The sequence below is a fragment of the Bufo gargarizans genome, chromosome 5, assembly GCF_014858855.1.
Source record: "Bufo gargarizans isolate SCDJY-AF-19 chromosome 5, ASM1485885v1, whole genome shotgun sequence".
NCBI classification, from domain to species: Eukaryota; Metazoa; Chordata; class Amphibia; order Anura; family Bufonidae; genus Bufo; species Bufo gargarizans.
This window is the reverse complement of record NC_058084.1, coordinates 38,133,009-38,152,542: the sequence shown is the minus strand read 5'-3', so window position 1 is coordinate 38,152,542 and position 19,534 is coordinate 38,133,009. Positions and strand designations below refer to the sequence as shown.

Below are 19,534 nucleotides of genomic sequence, written 5' to 3'. Positions count from 1 at the left end.
ATTATATACCCTTTTTGGGATAGATTTCAAAGAGCTCTGATATAGCAGGAACCACTAAATTATGAAATTGCTAAATTGGGAATTGTATTTCAACCCAGAACAAGAAATGTGCTTGAACGGACACTAAATAACTCGCCCAGCTACAGCACTAGGGACAGATTTAGCTGGATATAAATTTGAGGCCTAGTATTTAGGCGCTGGGTGACAGGTATGGGTTTAGTGACAGAATTAGACTTGGAAATACACAGTAGCGGGTGTGTGTGAAGTTATTCTGAATGACCCTATGTGCACCTTCAATATTATATACCCTTTTTGGGATAGATTTCAAATAGCTCTGATATAGCAGGAACCACTAAATTATGAAATTGCTAAATTGGGAATTGTACTTCAACCCAGAACAAAAAATGTGCTTTGACGGGCACTAAATAACTTTCCCAGCTACAACAGGACAACGGTAACGAGAGATTTAGAGGGATTTAAATTTGAGGCCTAGTATTTAGGCGCTGGGTGACAGGTATGGGTTTAGTGACAGAATTAGACTTGGAAATACACAGTAGCGGGTGTGTGTGAAGTTATTCTGAATGACCCTATGTGCACCTTCAATATTATATACCCTTTTTGGGATAGATTTCAAATAGCTCTGATATAGCAGAAACCACTAAATTATGAAATTGCTAAATTGGGAATTGTACTTCAACCCAGAACAAAAAATGTGCTTTGACGGACACTAAATATCTTGCCCAGCAACAACAGTACACCGGTGGGTAACGAGAGATTTAGAGGGAATTAAATTTGAGGCCTAGTATTTAGGCGCTGGGTCACCGGTATGGATTTAGTGACAGAATTAGACTTGGAAATACACAGTAGCGGGTGTGTGTGAAGTTATTCTGAATGACCCTATGTGCACCTTCAATATTATATACCCTTTTTGGGATAGATTTCAAATAGCTCTGATATAGCAGGAACCACTAAATTATGAAATTGCTAAATTGGGAATTGTACTTCAACCCAGAACAAAAAATGTGCTTTGACGGGCACTAAATAACTTTCCCAGCTACAACAGGACAACGGTAACGAGAGATTTAGAGGGATTTAAATTTGAGGCCTAGTATTTAGGCGCTGGGTGACAGGTATGGGTTTAGTGACAGAATTAGACTTGGAAATACACAGTAGCGGGTGTGTGTGAAGTTATTCTGAATGACCCTATGTGCACCTTCAATATTATATACCCTTTTTGGGATAGATTTCAAATAGCTCTGATATAGCAGAAACCACTAAATTATGAAATTGCTAAATTGGGAATTGTACTTCAACCCAGAACAAAAAATGTGCTTTGACGGACACTAAATATCTTGCCCAGCAACAACAGTACAGCGGTGGGTAACGAGAGATTTAGAGGGAATTAAATTTGAGGCCTAGTATTTAGGCGCTGGGTCACCGGTATGGATTTAGTGACAGAATTAGACTTGGAAATACACAGTAGCGGGTGTGTGTGAAGTTACTCTGAATGACCCTATGTGCACCTTCAATATTATATACCCTTTTTGGGATAGATTTCAAAGAGCTCTGATATAGCAGGAACCACTAAATTATGAAATTGCTAAATTGGGAATTGTATTTCAACCCAGAACAAGAAATGTGCTTGAACGGACACTAAATAACTCGCCCAGCTACAGCACTAGGGACAGATTTAGCTGGATATAAATTTGAGGCCTAGTATTTAGGCGCTGGGTGACCGGTATGGATTTAGTGACAGAATTAGACTGGGATATGGCCAAAAAATGAACAGACTATTGCTGGTTAAATGCACTTGGTGTGACAGCTTCACCCTGATGTAGGCTTTAGCCAAAAAACAACCACACCATTGAGGGTTAAATGCACTTGGTGACAGGCGCAGCTTGCCCCTGATTTTGTATATGGCCAAAAAATGAACAGACTATTGCTGGTTAAATGCACTTGGTGTGACAGCTTCACCCTGATGTAGGCTTTAGCCAAAAAACAACCACACCATTGAGGGTTAAATGCACTTGGTGACAGGCGCAGCTTGCCCCTGATTTTGTATATGGCCAAAAAATGAACAGACTATTGCTGGTTAAATGCACTTGGTGTGACAGCTTCACCCTGATGTAGGCTTTAGCCAAAAAACAACCACACCATTGAGGGTTAAATGCACTTGGTGACAGGCGCAGCTTGCCCCTGATTTTGTATATGGCCAAAAAATGAACAGACTATTGCTGGTTAAATGCACTTGGTGTCACAGCTTCACCCTGATGTAGGCTTTAGCCAAAAAACAACCACACCATTGAGGGTTAAATGCACTTGGTCGCAGCTTGTGCTGGCGCACCACAAGACACAAAATGGCCGCCGATCACCCCAGAAAAATGAGACTGACAAACGGTCTGTGCAGCCTAAAAACAGTGAGCAATTGAGGATCAGCAGCTCAATGATCCACAGCTGCAGATCGATCAGTTAATCAAGTCCTTTGGAGGAGTTAATCTGCCTAATCTCGCCCTACTGTCGCAGCCGCAACCTCTCCCTACGCTAATCAGAGCAGAGTGACGGGCGGCGCTATGTGACTCCAGCTTAAATAGAGGCTGGGTCACATGGTGCTCTGGCCAATCACAGCCATGCCAATAGTAGGCATGGCTGTGATGGCCTCTTGGGGCAAGTAGTATGACGCTTGTTGATTGGCTGCTTTGCAGCCTTTCAAAAAGCGCCAAGAAAGCGTCACAAAAGCGCGAAGAAAGCGACGAACACCGAACCCGAACCCGGACTTTTACGAAAATGTCCGGGTTCGGGTCCGTGTCACGGACACCCCAAAATTCGGTACGAACCCGAACTATACAGTTCGAGTTCGCTCATCCCTATTTATAACCATGTTATAAGGGAAAATAATACAGTAAATGGACTTTTATCAATTTACATACATCATCTCCTAGCAACCATGCGTGAAAATCGCACCGCATCTGCACTTTCTTGCGGATGCTATGTGATTTTCACATATCACCATTCATTTCTATGGGGCCTCTGTTGCATGAAAGACGCAGAATATAGAACATGCTGCGATTTTCACGCAATGCACAAGTGATGTGTGAAAATCACTGCTCATCTGAACAGCCCCATTGAAGAGAATAGGTCCGGATTCAGTGCAGGTAAATGCGTTCACCTCACGAATGGCACCTGCGCGGAATTCTCGCCCGTGTGAAAGGGGCCTAATGGTCTTAGGACATGGACTCTTAAAGGGCTGCATCCCCCATCATTAGGTAAACTGCGCTGAGTATCTTCGTGCACTGCTATTACCGTAGAGCAGGGATGCCCAACCGGCGGCCCATCAGCTGTTGCAAAACTACAACTCCCAGTGTGCCTGGACAGCCTAAAGCTATTAGGGCATGCTGGGAGTGGTAGTTTTGCAATAGCTAAAGGGCTGCAGGATGAGCATCCCTGACAGAGCAAAAATAAAATCAGCAGTCACGTCCACTGAACGCACTCAGCCCCCTTGTCGGCCTCTCGGTCATTACTGTATACATCAAAGGCATGCCCGCTTCTAAATGGGTAATATGACTGTGATGCCAAGGTGCAGCGTTCTAGTCCGGTCTTCTGAAGAGACAAGATGGGGGTTAAAACCAAGTCCTTGAAGCCTTTTAGGTTTCTGATAACAGGAAGAAAACACAGACCCCCCAATTCCAAAAATGTTTACCCCCCAGTCTGATTCGCAGCACTGGCTTGGAGCAATGCCAACCAAGTCGGTAACGTAATGCCATGAGATGTCTAATGCTAAATTATGGTTTATACTGTATGCACTTTAGGGATCTTAGGACAAAGGTGCACTGGAATGTGAGGTCCAAGGAAAATAAAAATACCAATGGTAAAGAAAAAAAAGTGCAAAAAGGGAAGTGTCAACCAAAACGTTCACTTATAATATTTCCCCGGTAAGGGTACTTTCACACTTGCGGCAGAGGATTCCGGCAGGCAGTTCCGTCACGGATGCAAACTGATGGCATTTGTCAGATGGATCCGGATCCGTCTGACAAATGCATTGAAACGCCGGATCCGTCTCTCCGGTGTCATCTGGAAAACCGGATCCAGTATAATTTTTTTTTCCCCCATTTTTAAAGGTCTGCACATGTGCAGATGGGAAAGCCGGATCAGTTTTGCCGCAACACTAATACACTTCAATGTAAATTAATGACGGATCCGGCATTCCGGCAAGTGATCAGTATTCTTGGCCGGAGATAAATGTCAAGAAAACAGTACCAGCGATATAAGTCTGCACATTATAGTACCAACACCACAGCGTTACTGGTAAACTGGGTCGCCCACAAAGCCCTTGTAATACAGCACACTTTCGGAGGGGTGAATGGCCACAACACACAATCAGAAAGAACAAATAAAGATTAAATGCGGGGAGGTAAAAAAAAAAAAAAAAAAAAAAAAAAAAAAACCAACAAGTCCTATAAGGATGGCCATAAATTGTACCGCCACCAGATCCTGAAGGAAACGAGACCTGCCAACAAAATGAATGTGCAAGGGCAGCTCTACAGCCGCGGCACTAAACATTCACGTGCGATTAGAAAACCTATACTCTACGTGTTGGAAAGCCGCCCAATCCGTCCTCCTTTTCCCCGTGGGTCTCTCTCCTTGACCACACAATGTACTACAAGGCGTCGTTTGTCTCCATCTGTATAGTGAGAGGCGGGCTGCGCTGGTATGAATTGTGCTTTACCAGTGTCTAGAATGTAAATACACAATGTAATTACGGCACAATAATTGATTTCACTCACAATGTATCCCGGGGTCTCAGAGGCGCACGAAAAGCACCGAAAGCATAATTGAGATTCTTGTTTTTTGCTTTTTTTCCGCTATCCCTTATAAATCCGCAGCTAGAAATCCTCTGTTGCTGCAATGAGTTTTATTTATTGGAAGCTGAATAATAAATGGTCGTTATTTACCCATAAAAATAAAAAATTAAAAGCCGCTGCTCGGAGAGTCTATCCAAGTAGAAGATGCAGCCTGGGCCTCACAGAGCATCACGTGCAATGCATTTCATTCCTGTATCGGCAACACCCCTCACATTCAGCTCGAAGGAAACCAGCGGATCTAATAAATAGATTTCCTCGCTGACTTCACGCCGTACATAGGAAACTCTACACCGATAATCAGCGCAAGCCTGGCCGAGGAGAAAATCATTACATGCAAAGGGCGAACGCATTCAAAATCATCTGCTTCATTTATACAAGTGATGCTGCAAAGTTTCCTTAACCATTACGTGTAATTAGGCTGCAATTATAGAGGGGCGCCAGACCCACAACCTTGTCAAGACCAGGAAGAAGCGGAGGAGGGGGAGCGTTCTCTGGAAAGGGGCAGTCAGGCCGAGAAATGAGCAGATGGGGCTCCTGTCCTGTACAGGTGGGTCTTCACCAGTTATAATCATCATCATCACCACAGGCAGCATTGCAATGACAGGTAACACCTATATATGGATAACAGGGGATCCACCAGTCACAATAGAGGATACCGCAGCTTAGGCTACTTTCACACTAGCGTTAATATTTTCCGGTATTGAGATCCGTCATAGGGTCTCAATACCGGGAAAAAAACGCTTCCTTTTTGTCCCCATTCATTGTCAATGAAAAAAACGGATTGCTCCAAAATGCATTCCGTTCTCATACCGGAGACGCTGAGGTTTGTTTTCTGTCCTGGGATGCGGAGCAAGACGAATCCGTCTTGACCCACAATGCAAGTCATTGGGGACGCATCCGTTTTCTCTCACACAATAGAAAACGGATCCGTCCACCATTGACTTTAAATGGAGTTCATGACGGATCCGTCTTGGCTATGTTAAAGATAATACAACCAGATCCGTTCATAATGGATGCAGACGGTTGTATTATCAGTAACGGAAGTATTTTTGCTGATCCATGACGGATCCAATGTGAAAGTAGCCTTATCAGCTCCCTCCTGACCTCCTCACAGGGCATGCCCAGTAAACTGTCCCATAGAGGTCAATGAGACCTCCTCCTGTCCATTGTGTTTAAGGCTCAAATGTCTGGCCTAGCGGCTAGTGTGATAGTGACTTGGAGATTTTTGTAAAAATAAATAAATAAAAAATCCACAGTAATACTACAAAAAATAATAATGATAATTGAAACAATAGGTAATTTTTCTGAAGACACATTCCCCGTAAGACACTGGCGACATGAGGACAACACTTTATACAGTTTGTGTGTTGGAAGACCGTAGTAAGCTCCCTCTAGTGGTGGCTATGGGCAGACAAATGTAGGATTTAAAGGATCCTGAGTTTAGGTCATCAGATCGGTCCAACTGCTGCTGTGCTCCAATGAGAGCTGCGGCCTGTTCCTAGGCCGGGGACTTCATTGTTCATAGGTTACATGGGTCTAGGTGCAGCTTAGTCCCAAGTGAATGGGCCTGGGTTGCAATACCAAGAGATATATGAGATCTGCACACCCTAGATGGTGGGTGCTCGTAGAGGACAGACGCTTGGGTTGCAATACCAAGCACAGCAATGTATGGCGCTGTGTAGGTAAGCTGTAGCGCTCACCTCAGTATAGGTCAGTGATGGCTAACCTTGGCACTCCAGCTGTGGTGAAACTACGACTCCCAGCATGCTCCATTTATTTCTACAGAGTTCTGAGAGCAGCCAAGCAAGGGGGGCATCTTGGGAGTTGTAGTTTTACCACAGCTGGAGTGCCAAGGTTAGCCATCACTGGTAAAGGTCATCAATATCAACTTCAGGGGTTCTATCCATGAAGACAGTGAAATATATATATATATTTGGCCAAAGTATAGACCTTAGAACATGATGTTCCAAAAGGTGAATTTTTGCTGTGGACATTCAGGCACTGAATGGCGGTGGTTTTGAAGGGGTTAATACAGCAATATGGTGGCCGGATTTGCCGCAGTTACCCTTGGTCACATTGTTTCTTCAGATTCTCAAAAATTATTATTGATTTCAATTTATAAAACTGGGCTGTGAGCGCTGATGACCGCCGAGCGATGGAGATACCTTCTCTATACAATGGACTGGCTCTCTAGCTCACCAGGCTCACTGCCATGGCCATCTATGACCATACATACCCATCAGTTTAGCATGTGAGGGTGCAACCATTACCTGCAATGAGAAGGGAATCCATTCTGGGTGGAGGAAGGGGAGGCTTGAACAGCTTGCTGACGTCTTCTTCGGGCAGCTGCGGCTCTCCGCGGCTCTGTCGCTGAATGTTTTCCTGCTGCCGCCTCTGAACGTACTGAAATAAAAAATAAAAAGGACATTAATACTACGTGAAATGAGTGGATTTCTCAGTGCAGAGCATCATCTGGGGCCCGGAGCCTCCAGCCTTTAATACGGGTGTGGCAGTGCTGTGGCGGAGGCCTCCGGCTCTGGGAATTCCTTCCGGGGCCTGTGGATCATATAACATTAAGAGAGGTCTCCACTTTAATTCTTGTCCTTTTTGAAACAATCAATAGCACAATATGTGCAGATGTCCCTCACCATGATGAACGCATTAACATCAGACACACGTGTAAACTGAAAATGTTAAGACGCAGGCTGGCCACGTGACAGATAGTGGTCAACTGCTTAAGACATCCCCCAAGTCCACTCCAGACAAGTAGGAAGAACTTCCCTAAACGGGTGGTCCTAATGCCTCATGTCCATATGCACTTAAAGAGCAATTCAACAGGGCTGGCAACTTCTCTCACCAACAGCGAGTGATGACCTAAAGGTCTGCGCTCCGGGATCCGGTGATCAGCTCATCCTGATGGTTGACTTGCAGATGTGAACAGAGCCTAAGAGCTGTTTCACATGAGCGAGCCCATTGCGGGAATAAAGCTGTCAGTATGATCAAGCAGAGGCACACAGCATTATAAATCATGATAATGCTGTGCGCTCCTGTGGGTCACGCTCAGACACAGAGCACGATTCCCGCAATGGACTCGCTTGTATGCAACAGCCCTAAAGGTGGATGTACATGGCGTGAGGAGAAGCCAATTGTTGGGAAGTTAGAGTTCCTTCCTGACAGTCGACTGCTCGCTAAGTGGAGGTGAAGTGCCGCATTTACATGCAGTGATCACCTCCACAGTATGAGAACGATACAAAATCATTGCTCCTGGGCACCATAGTGCTGTTTAGACGGCATGATCTGCTCCCCAGGAACGGCGATTGAGGTATCCTCTGTATAGGTCATTGGTATCTGATCGGTAGGGGTCCAACGAGCAGGAACCCCTGCCCATCAGCAGTGTGAGAAGGCACGGGTGCTCCTGTAAGTGCACAGCCTTCTCGCAGCACGTGGCCTAGGTGCAGCGTAGATCCATTTAAGCGAAAGGGGCTGAGCTGTGATACCAAGCACAGCCACTGTATGGCGCTATGCTGGGTAAGCTGCAAGAAGGCCGCTGTGCTTACAAGAGCGCCGGTCATCAATTAAAAAAAGTCTTGGGAAACCTCTTTAATAAACGGAGCCGAGCTGCAATACCAGACACGGCCTATACAAAACAGTGGCACTATTCCAGAAAGTGCCCCCCCCCCTTTTTTTTTTTTTCTTTTAAAGGGAACCTGTCACTTCAAAAAACCATCCCAAGCAGCCAGCAGTGTGTTTCTGACAATCATTTTCTTCCTGAAGGCAGATGCGGTGGGATTTTCTAGTCATGCTTCAAGTCAAGGGGGCAGCGGCCTCCTTGCTACAAGTCAAGGTAACCACGCTCCGCTCCTTGCCCCGTCGCTGTTACTGCCGGCGCTTATGCAAGGAGTTCAGCTTGCTTTGCCGAACTGCCGGCTGTCAGTCACAGCAAAGGGGCAGGGAAGGGGGCACGGTTACCGTGACCTGAAGCAAGACTAGATAAAGGAACGTTTTCAGAGCTTTTGCTGCATCTGCCTTCAGGAAGAAAATGACTGTCAGAAACACTGCTGGCGGCTTGGGATGGTTTTTTGATTTGACAGGTTCCTTCAAATTTCATTCAACCACTTAAAAGAGGACCTGTCCCATCTCCTGACAGGCCTGTTAATAGCTTCATGGATTCCCCGTGTAATAATACTGTTACATCTATGTTGTGCCATTCCTTTATTATTCCTACTAGTAGATATGAATGAATTGCTAGCAGTCTGCAGTAAGGGTACAGAGGGGAGGTGACCAGTTGGGGGGGGGGGGGGGGGGGGGGGTGTACCTGCACAGTCTGAAAATGGCAGCAGTGATTGGATAGTGTGAGACTGTGCAGGTAGCTACCCCAAACTTGTCACCTTCCCTCTGTACCCTTACTGCAGACTGCTAGCAATTCATTCATAACTTCTAGTAGGAATAATAAAGGAACGGCACAACATAGAGCCATAATAGATGCTCTGGAATTGTTAATACATGGGGAATGCATGAAGCTATTAAAACAGGCATGTCAGGAGAGGGGACAGGTCCTCTTTAATTCCTTAAAAACGAGGTTCAAAAAAGAAGAAATGAGTTGGACAGAGCTGCCAGACAAGGTGCTGTGCCAGACAAGGGAACTATTTCTTGTAATCTCCAAAAAGTCCTTTCAAACTGCCCCCAGCCTGAAAAAATTAAATCCAATATGCAGGATTGTAATGGAAGTCATACTGGCTTCTAAGGAACAGATACACATAAACATATCTGAAACACAACTTGTATACAAAATTCAAATGTATTAACTTGCAAAAAAAATAAAATTATATATATATATATATATATATATATATATATATATATATATATATATATATATATATATACACACACTACGTGCAGAATTATTAGGCAAATTAGTATTTTGACCACATCATCCTCTTTATGCATGTTGTCTTACTCCAAGCTGTATAGGCTCGAAAGCCTACTACCAATTAAGCATATTAGGTGATGTGCATCTCTGTAATGAGAAGGGGTGTGGTCTAATGACATCAACACCCTATATCAGGTGTGCATAATTATTAGGCAACTTCCTTTCCTTTGGCAAAATGGGTCAAAAGAAGGACTTGACAGGCTCAGAAAAGTCAAAAATAGTGAGATATCTTGCAGAGGGATGCAGCACTCTTAAAATTGCAAAGCTTCTGAAGCGTGATCATCGAACAATCAAGCGTTTCATTCAAGATAGTCAACAGGGTCGCAAGAAGCGTGTGGAAAAAACAAAGCGCAAAATAGCTGCCCATGAACTGAGAAAAGTCAAGCGTGCAGCTGCCAAGATGCCACTTGCCACCAGTTTGGCCATATTTCAGAGCTGCAACATCACTGGAGTGCCCAAAAGCACAAGGTGTGCAATACTCAGAGACATGGCCAAGGTAAGAAAGGCTGAAAGACGACCACCACTGAACAAGACACACAAGCTGAAACGTCAAGACTGGGCCAAGAAATATCTCAAGACTGATTTTTCTAAGGTTTTATGGACTGATGAAATAAGAGTGAGTCTTGATGGGCCAGATGGATGGGCCCATGGCTGGATTGGTAAAGGGCAGAGAGCTCCAGTCCGACTCAGACGCCAGCAAGGTGGAGGTGGAGTACTGGTTTGGGCTGGTATCATCAAAGATGAGCTTGTGGGGCCTTTTTGGGTTGAGGATGGAGTCAAGCTCAACTCCCAGTCCTACTGCCAGTTTCTGGAAGACACCTTCTTCAAGCAGTGGTACAGGAAGAAGTCTGCAAGGTAAGAAAAACATGATTTTCATGCAGGACAATGCTCCATCACACTCGTCCAAGTACTCCACAGCGTGGCTGGCAAGAAAGGGTATAAAAGAAGAAAATCTAATGACATGGCCTCCTTGTTCACCTGATCTGAACCCCATTGAGAACCTGTGGTCCATCATCAAATGTGAGATTTACAAGGAGGGAAAGCAGTACACCTCTCTGAACAGTGTCTGGGAGGCTGTGGTTGCTGCTGCACGCAATGTTGATGGTGAACAGATCAAAACACTGACAGAATCCATGGATGGCAGGCTTTTGAGTGTCCTTGCAAAGAAAGGTGGCTATATTGGTCACTGATTTGTTTTTGTTTTGTTTTTGAATGTCAGAAATGTATATTTGTGAATGTTGAGATGTTATATTGGTTTCACTGGTAAAAATAAATTATTGAAATGGGTATATATTTGTTTTTTGTTAAGTTGCCTAATAATTATGCACAGTAATAGTCACCTGCACACACAGATATCCCCCTAAAATAGCTAAAACTAAAACAAACTAAAAACTACTTCCAAAAATATTCAGCTTTGATATTAATGAGTTTTTTGGGTTCATTGAGAACATGGTTGTTGTTCAATAATAAAATTAATCCTCAAAAATACAACTTGCCTAATAATTCTGCACTCCCTGTATATATATATATATATATATATATATATATATATATATATATATATATATATATATATATATAACATTTTGCAAAATAAATAAAAAGCATGGAGGCCTCCACGTGGCAGTTACATTAGATCTTCCAGCTAACAGAGCAGTAAAACAGGTTCTTCACCTCTCACAAAATTAAGTTTGATCTTTTAATTACCCTCAATAATGATTTAGATTTCCTCTGCTCGGCTGCTCCTGCCGGGATTGTGCTCGGCTGCTTATTACTCTGGATGAGAGCGGCAATATTGCAGGAAATGCTGGAACGCGTCCGCGGCTGTGACCGGCATTAGCACGGAGAAATTGGCCGTATGCACAGCTGCGGGACTCTGCACCTGGCCTGCGATGCGCGGGGTTAATAATGCTCATTTTCAATCATCTATACATTACAGGTCACAGATGGGAGAATATAATTTTTTTTCTGGGAAACATTACACAATATAGAATTTCTCATCCGATAATATGGATGTGATTTAGCCCTAATGTAGTCGGTTACAGGATACACTCGGGGACATGAAGGAAAGATGGCGCATGGGAATAAAAGAAAGGCGCGCTCACGTAACAGGAGAACATTGCCTCATGGTCTGAACCACCGATGACCAACATAAAGGCTGGCCATTTAAAGGGCATGTGTACGTCTGCCATTAATTATGTCATTCTCCTAGTCTTCTAGAACACGATTGCTTTAGGTGTACAGCTCCCATGCAGACTTGTTTGTCTCCAGGGTGACAGTCGCATTACATGCCAAGTGTTTATTCTGAACCCGTCACCTTGGCCTCGCATGAAGCTCGCTGTACATATTAGACCTGGCAGCATGAGCGGAGCCTTGAAGGGAATCTGTCAGCAGTTTTGTACCTATGACACCGGCTGACCTGTTACATGTGCACTTGGCAGCTGAAGGAGTCTGTGTTGGTCCCATGTTCATATGTGCCCGCATTGCTGAGAAAAATAAAGTTTTTATATATGCAAATGAGCCTCTGGGAGCAACGGGGGCGTTACCATTACACCTAGAGGCTCTGCTCTCTCTGCAACTGCCACATCCTCTGCACTTTATGTGATAGGACCCAGCAGTGAAAATGTCATCACCTCTGGCCCTGTCAAAGTGCAGAAATCGCAGCATTTGCAGAGAGAGCAGAGCCTCTAGGTGTAATGGTAACACCCCCGTTGCTCCTAGAGGCTCATTTGCATATATAAAAACGTAATTTTTCTCAGCAATGAGGGTAGATATAACCATGGGACCAACACAGATGCCTACAGCTGCCAAGTGCACATGTAACAGGTCAGCCAGTGTCATAGGTACAAAACTGCTGACAGATGCTCTTGATGATACATTGCCAGGAGATGCTCTCTTTCTAAACGGTGGAGAAGTTGGGTGCTGTCAGGATCCCATGAGCCTAATTAACAAGATTGTACCCTCTTTCTGCTAGATAGAGAAAAAAAAATGAAGTGGCCAGATCACTAAACTAGCGCTGCTTGCCCTTTTATTTGCAGGATCAGCAGGCGTCCGATACGCGAACCTCCACTGCTCCCGTTATGTCAGGTCCTAGCAATAAGCTATAGAATCTCATGATAAGCCTATAAATTGGCTGTACACTACGGTAAGTTGGTCAATCAGGGTCTTCTGAAAGCCCCCACGAACAGTAGAAATTGAGGGAACGCAAGATTTTAACAAGTCATGATCCCTACGGCTACAGAGAATGGTCTTGCCAGACTGTCACCCCCTCTAACATGGCGGAGCTGTAAGTTTGCTGACATTTATTTGGCGTGTCCTGCCATTGTATATCTGGTGGGAGCACAAAAAGATGGGACTGGGGGAGTGACCGATATCACGTCTGGCCAATTCCTCGGCTCACTGCTCGGAATTGTGCATCCATTATAAAAACTGAGGGTTTACCCGCCAGCCATTACAGAAGGACAGACAGTCTTGTGCGGTTGGGATTTACACTATGAAACGAGCAGGACTTCTAGAAATGACATTTTAGGGTACATGCACACGTTCAGGATTCATGTGCGGAGAATCCACAGGTGTACGCAGGCAAATCAGTGCAGGCAATCCGCATCAATTGGTGCGGATTTTACTAAATGAATGGAGAAATCCAGTCAGGAAAATAAAAATAAATTGACATGCTGCGGATTTTAAAATCTGCACGTCAAAATCTGCGTGGAAAAAAATCTGCATCGTGTGCCTTGAGAATTTCGAATTCTCATAGAATACAATGTACATGACCTACGGTGTGGATTTTCTGCACGCAAATCCACGAGGAAAATCCGCACGCAATCCTGATAAAGTGCATTTAGCCTAAGACAAAAAAAACTTTTTTTTTCTATCGGAATGAACGTCCCCGGAACAAATGAGAGTTGGGCTGATTGACGCACGCTGTAGTAAAGCAGAAACAGAGCCATTAGGAATAAACGAGGCCTGCATGGATGAGCCTTCTCCTCTGCTTTCATACGATAAAACTCTATTCTTCCGAGTGATATTCTGCGAGAGAAAACGTTGTAAACATATTTAATGACCGCGGTTCCGCTCGTCTCCTAAGTGCCTTTAAAAGAGGTTGTTGTTCTCCAGAATCAAATCGGAAAAAAAAAAAAAAAAAAAAAAAAAGTTTATGCACTTCTGGCGGGATGGCTTCATTATTCCACAAGTGATCATAAAGAATGAGTGAGGAAGTCTGGACGGCCGATGGCGAAAAGGTCTCCAAATCAGATGTGGAGAGAGAGCGCAAATTCATATAATACTGTCCGGGGCCGAACAATAACTCAAGCCTATGGACACCTCTGACATAGGGTGGATCAGCCCTATTGAACCAGGGGCTCATCATGCTGATTAAAACTGCCCCTTTCTTTTGTCTGTATGCTAAACAGCTGCAGAGAAATCAGAGTTTTTATTCATATGCAAATAAGCTATTTGAGCACTCAGAGGCGGGGCTGAAGACTCTGAGCACTGCTCTGTAACACCCCCTGTGCTCTGCCCACGCCCCCTCTCCAACTGATTGACAGGGCATACATATCTACTGTATATACAGTCCTGATCAAAAGTTTAAGACCACTTGAAAAAAGGCAAAAATCATATTTAGCATGGCTGGATCTTAACAAGGTTCCAAGTAGAGCTTCAACATGCAACAAGAAGAAATGGGAGTGAGACAAAACATTTTTTGAGCATTCAATTTAATGAAAACTAATAAACTGAAACAGGCTGCTTTTCAGCTGATCAAAAGTTTAGGACCACACCTCCCAAAAAAAACTAAACCCCCCCAAAACACATGCATGCTTGATGCAAGCATTTCCATGAGGTGACTGGGAACTTTTCTCCAAGTGGTGAAGACGGCCGGACGAAGGCCATCTACTGTCTGGAACTGTTGTCCATTTTTGTAAACTTCCCTTGCCATCCATCCCAAAAGGTTCTCAATTGGATTTAGATCAGGGGAACACGAAGGATAGGCCAAAAGAGTGATGTTGTCCTGCGGGCATTGTGTACTGTAGCGTTGTCCTGTTGAAAAACCCAGTCGTTACCACACAGACGAGGGCCCTCAGTCATGAGGAATGCTCTCTGCAACATCTGGACATAGCCAGCGGCTTTTGACGCCCCTGCACTTCCTGAAGATCCATTGTTCCACTGAAGGAAAAAGCACCCCGGATCATTATGGCGCACCCTCCACTGTGGCACGTAGAAAACATCTCAAGTGGGATCTGCTTGTCATGCCAGTAACGTTGGAAACCATCAGGACCATCAAGGTAGAACATTTTCTCATCAGAGAATAAAACTTTCTTCCACCTTTGAATGTCCTATGTTTGGTGCTCTCTTGCAAAGTCCAAACGCGCAAAGACGAGGTCTTTGAAGACATTTTTTGTTTTTGAAGCCCTTCAGCCTCAGATGCCGTCTGATGGTTAAGGGGCTGCAGTCAGCACCAGTAAGGGCCTTAATTTGGGTCGAGGATCGTCCAGTGTCTTGACGGACAGCCAATTGGATCCTCCGGCTCAGTGCTGATGACATTTTTTTGGGTCTTGACCCTTTTTTGTTCCATAACCCTCAGGATCATTTAGGAAATTCCAAATGACTGTCTTACTGTGTCCCACCTCAGCAGTGATTGCGCGCTGTGAGAGACCCTGCTTATGCAGTTCAACAACCCGACCACGTTCAAAAACAGAGGTTTTTTTTTGCCTTTGCCATCACAACGTGTGACTACCTGAAAATGACAATGAATCCACATCTTTGCACAGATTTGGCCTTTTAAAAAACATGTGGTCCTAAACTTTGGATCAGCTGAAAAAACAGCCTGTTTCAGTTTAATCGTTATTTTCAATTAATTGAATGCTCAAAAAATGTTTTGTCTCACTCTCATTTCTTCTTGTTGCATGTTGAAGCTCTACTTAGAACCTTCTTAAGATCCAACAATGTAAAATATGATTTTTTGCCATTTCTCAAGTGGTCTTAAACTTTTGATCAGGACTGTATGTGTATTATACACACTATGTACAAGATCAACCCTATTAAACCTACTAAATTTTGGGATTTACAACACCTACCTGGTGCTTCTGTTGCGTCTGCTTGCTGGCGTTCCTCAGGAACGTGTTGTACTTCACGATATCCTGGCTCATTTCATCCACTCGGTCCATGAGGAGCTGAAGACTCTTCTCCAGATGATTGCTGTGCAGGGAAATAAGAAGCAGGTATTAGAATTCAGAAAGACTTAGAGGCCAAAGCGGGGCACCTAGTGATTACACAGCCCAGTACTCCAACATTTGATTGGGGGGGGGGCCTTACATGTGATGGCGTTTGAACACGCAAAGACACGGTAAAGAGCACTTCACTGCACACGACTAGACAGAGCAAAGTGCAATATGCAGCATTAACGAAGAACGTAAGAGTCGGGGAAGAGTGAAGAGACACTTGGCATGAAGGCCGCTGAGCATTATATACCTACAACACAGGTGCTTAACATAATGTGAACTGCGGTGAAGAAAAGGACAAAGCAGCTTCATAAAGGTAGAAAGCCTTCAGTCTGAGTCATTCCACATCTTGTAGACAGAGTTTGCATTCGGTGCGGCACAAGGTCGACTATTCATTTCGAGAGAAGTCGTTTTCTTATTTCTACATTTCCACTGACATCTGGTTTATTGTTTTGTGATGCAGACATAATTCTGGTTCTTCGGCGTTCTTGTGTGTTCCTCAGACCGATCTTACATAAGGCACGGAGAGATTGAACTGCATGTGCACAGTTGTCAACAGAATCGAGGATCTAAGCCCCGCTCGCATGACTGCCCCGAAAACAAACTTCCAACTTTTGGGTAAATTGGCACAAACTCTGCTCCTTCCCAAGCTTTTCCCTGGACTTTTGGCAACTATACATAATGGGTGGGACAGCAGAGGCAACCCTCCAAGGCTCAGAGAGGATCCTATCGATCATAATAGGGCCCATTGGATGCCCAGGCCATGGCCTCGCCCAGTGTGCAGTTGTCTCTCCACATCCGTCAGATTGGGGACCTGAACCCAAGGAGGAAATACACACTAATTACCTTTTATTTTTTCTTCTAACCTGACACAGGAGACTATATGAGAGTCTGCGCCCCTTTCTTCCACAAAACACCCATCTTGTCCATTAAACAGAAAGGGGCTATGCTGCAATTCCAGCGTCCCCATCAGCTTCAAGTGTGAGAATCTCTAAATGGCACACATTAAAGGGGCTGTCCCTTGAAAAATATCCTACCTGGATCTACTTTTGTAACTGCATGCAATTTAGTATAGAAACTCAATAAAATGTATCTATAGAGTGCCACCTGATGCTTGGCCTATTCCTTACATCTCTGTCCACCTCAGTAATATTGTTGAGGTGGTCACACGTGCTCAGTTCCATCCTTCAATTGCCATCAGCCAGATTTACTGTTAGAAGCTGTGACTGTTATATGGAGAGAACTGCAGCAGAAAGGACACGCCTGAGGAGTGATAGGATTACAGGCTGCAGCAGAAGAGACACACCCACTGAGCTGTGACAGGGACAGCGCTGCAGCAAAAGCGACACCCCCACTGAGCTGTGACAGGGACAGCGCTGCAGCAGATGAGACACACCCACTGAGCTGTGACTGGGACAGCGCTGCAGCAAAAGAGACACCCCCACTGAGCTGTGACAGGGACAGCGCTGCAGCAGAAGAGACACACCCACTGAGCTGTGACAGGGACAGCGCTGCAGCAAAAGCGACACCCCCACTGAGCTGTGACAGGGACAGCGCTGCAGCAAAAGCGACACCCCCACTGAGCTGTGACTGGGACAGCGCTGCAGCAAAAGAGACACCCCCACTGAGCTGTGACAGGGACAGCGCTGCAGCAGAAGAGACACACCCACTGAGCTGTGACAGGGACAGCGCTGCAGCAAAAGCGACACCCCCACTGAGCTGTGACAGGGACAGCGCTGCAGCAAAAGCGACACCCCCACTGAGCTGTGACAGGGACAGCGCTGCAGCAAAAGCGACACCCCCACTGAGCTGTGACAGGGACAGCGCTGCAGCAGAAGAGACACACCCACTGAGCGGTGACAGGGACAGCGCTGCAGCAGAAGAGACACACCCACTGAGCTGTGACAGGGACAGCGCTGCAGCAGAAGAGACACACCCACTGAGCTGTGACAGGGACAGCGCTGCAGCAAAAGCGACACCCCCACTGAGCTGTGACAGGGACAGCGCTGCAGCAAAAGCGACACCCCCACTGAGCTGTGACAGGGACAGCGCTGCAGCAGAAGAGACACACCCACTGAGCGGTGACAGGGACAGAGCTGCAGCAGAAGAGACACACCCACTGAGCTGTGACAGGGACAGAGCTGCAGCAGAAAAGACACACCCACTGAGCTGTGATAGGCAGAGAGCTGCAGCAGAAAAGACACACCCACTGAGCTGTGATAGGCAGAGAGCTGCAGCAGAAAAGACACACCCACTGAGCTGTGATGGGCAGAGAGCTGCAGCAGAAAAGACACACCCACTGAGCTGTGACAGGGAGAGAGCTGCAGCAGAAAAGACACACCCACTGAGCTGTGATGGGCAGAGAGCTGCAGCAGAAAAGACACACCCACTGAGCTGTGACAGGGAGAGTGCTGCAGCAGAAAGAGAACATCCCCCAAATCTGCCGGCTTGAGAAATCTAGCAAAGCAACTGGAGCAATGAATTGGGAAGATCTCTGGATCCATGTGAGGTACAGGGCTGGTTCTAGCTTTCTTAGGAATAGATCGTCATGTATTATATGATTTTCATTATTTACATTAATTATGGTATAACCCCTTTAACAGGGTAAGGTAATGAAGTACCATAGACCTTATCTGTAAATTTTGATCTTTTAAATCTATGACTTTGGAAAGGAAAGTCAAAGTCGCAGATGTGTATCTCGTCACTATAGACGGGTCCACTAGGTTTGATGAGATGTAGCCCGCCCCCCCCCCCCCCCCCTTCCCCCGATGGAAATGTGAGCAGAGATTTATTCTGGATACTTCTAAGCTTATATCGAACTATTCATATGACACTTCCATGCCGTGAAATGGTAAAACCAAAAAGAGTACAACAATCCACGTTTCCCATGACCGGCGGCCTGCGATACACACAGCCCTCCCAGTATAAAGCCACATTCACACAGCCATTACAGAGGACAGCGCACAGCTGTGAGCACACACTACACAGGGTGGACACACGGCTGCAAGCTCTGGAGCCAAACACATGCTTCTGGGAGCCAACACAGGAGCCCGTCCAAGCAGGCCTATATAATGTATCCAAAAAGCGGGACAACGGAGGGACTACTGGGACGTACATAAACATTTAATGATGTGCGGCAAGTGGAGGAATGTACTGGTTATTAAGAGGTTTCCCTTGCTCTGAGCATTTACAAGGTAATGACTGTAACGTTGTGCATGTCAGCTGCCAAATACACGCGTCCAATAATGTGATTTTTATATTATCTTAACGTAGGAAGAAAATAATATAATGGGACGCAAATCAGAACTGCAGAGCTTTCCCAGTACACAGAGGGCATTGTACAGGGGTGCAATACAGTACTTAAAAAGGAGCCGTCCACTCTCCGGCACGGCCGTAAAAATTTACATTCACCAGGAAATGTCATTTCTGGGGCATATTTTCTTAGAACATTGTGACGTCCCTCTGTTATTCCTCCTGGAAATGTAAGAAATAAAACCGATCTAGGTGTTGCAGGTATTCTCGTC

At 45.2% G+C, this 19,534-nt stretch overlaps 1 protein-coding gene across 1 annotated transcript in view; it reads right to left on the bottom strand.

Annotated features, from left to right (window-relative positions):
- The window catches only part of EIF3H (eukaryotic translation initiation factor 3 subunit H), a 149,787-nt gene that overhangs the window by 10,451 nt on the left and 119,802 nt on the right, over positions 1–19,534 (bottom strand). Inside the window, exons 6-7 of the mRNA XM_044293784.1 lie at positions 15,867–15,987; positions 7,130–7,262 (exon numbers count right to left, since the gene is read on the bottom strand). Coding sequence (XP_044149719.1) covers positions 7,130–7,262; positions 15,867–15,987 — 254 coding nt within the window. The remainder of the gene's footprint in view (positions 1–7,129; positions 7,263–15,866; positions 15,988–19,534) is intronic.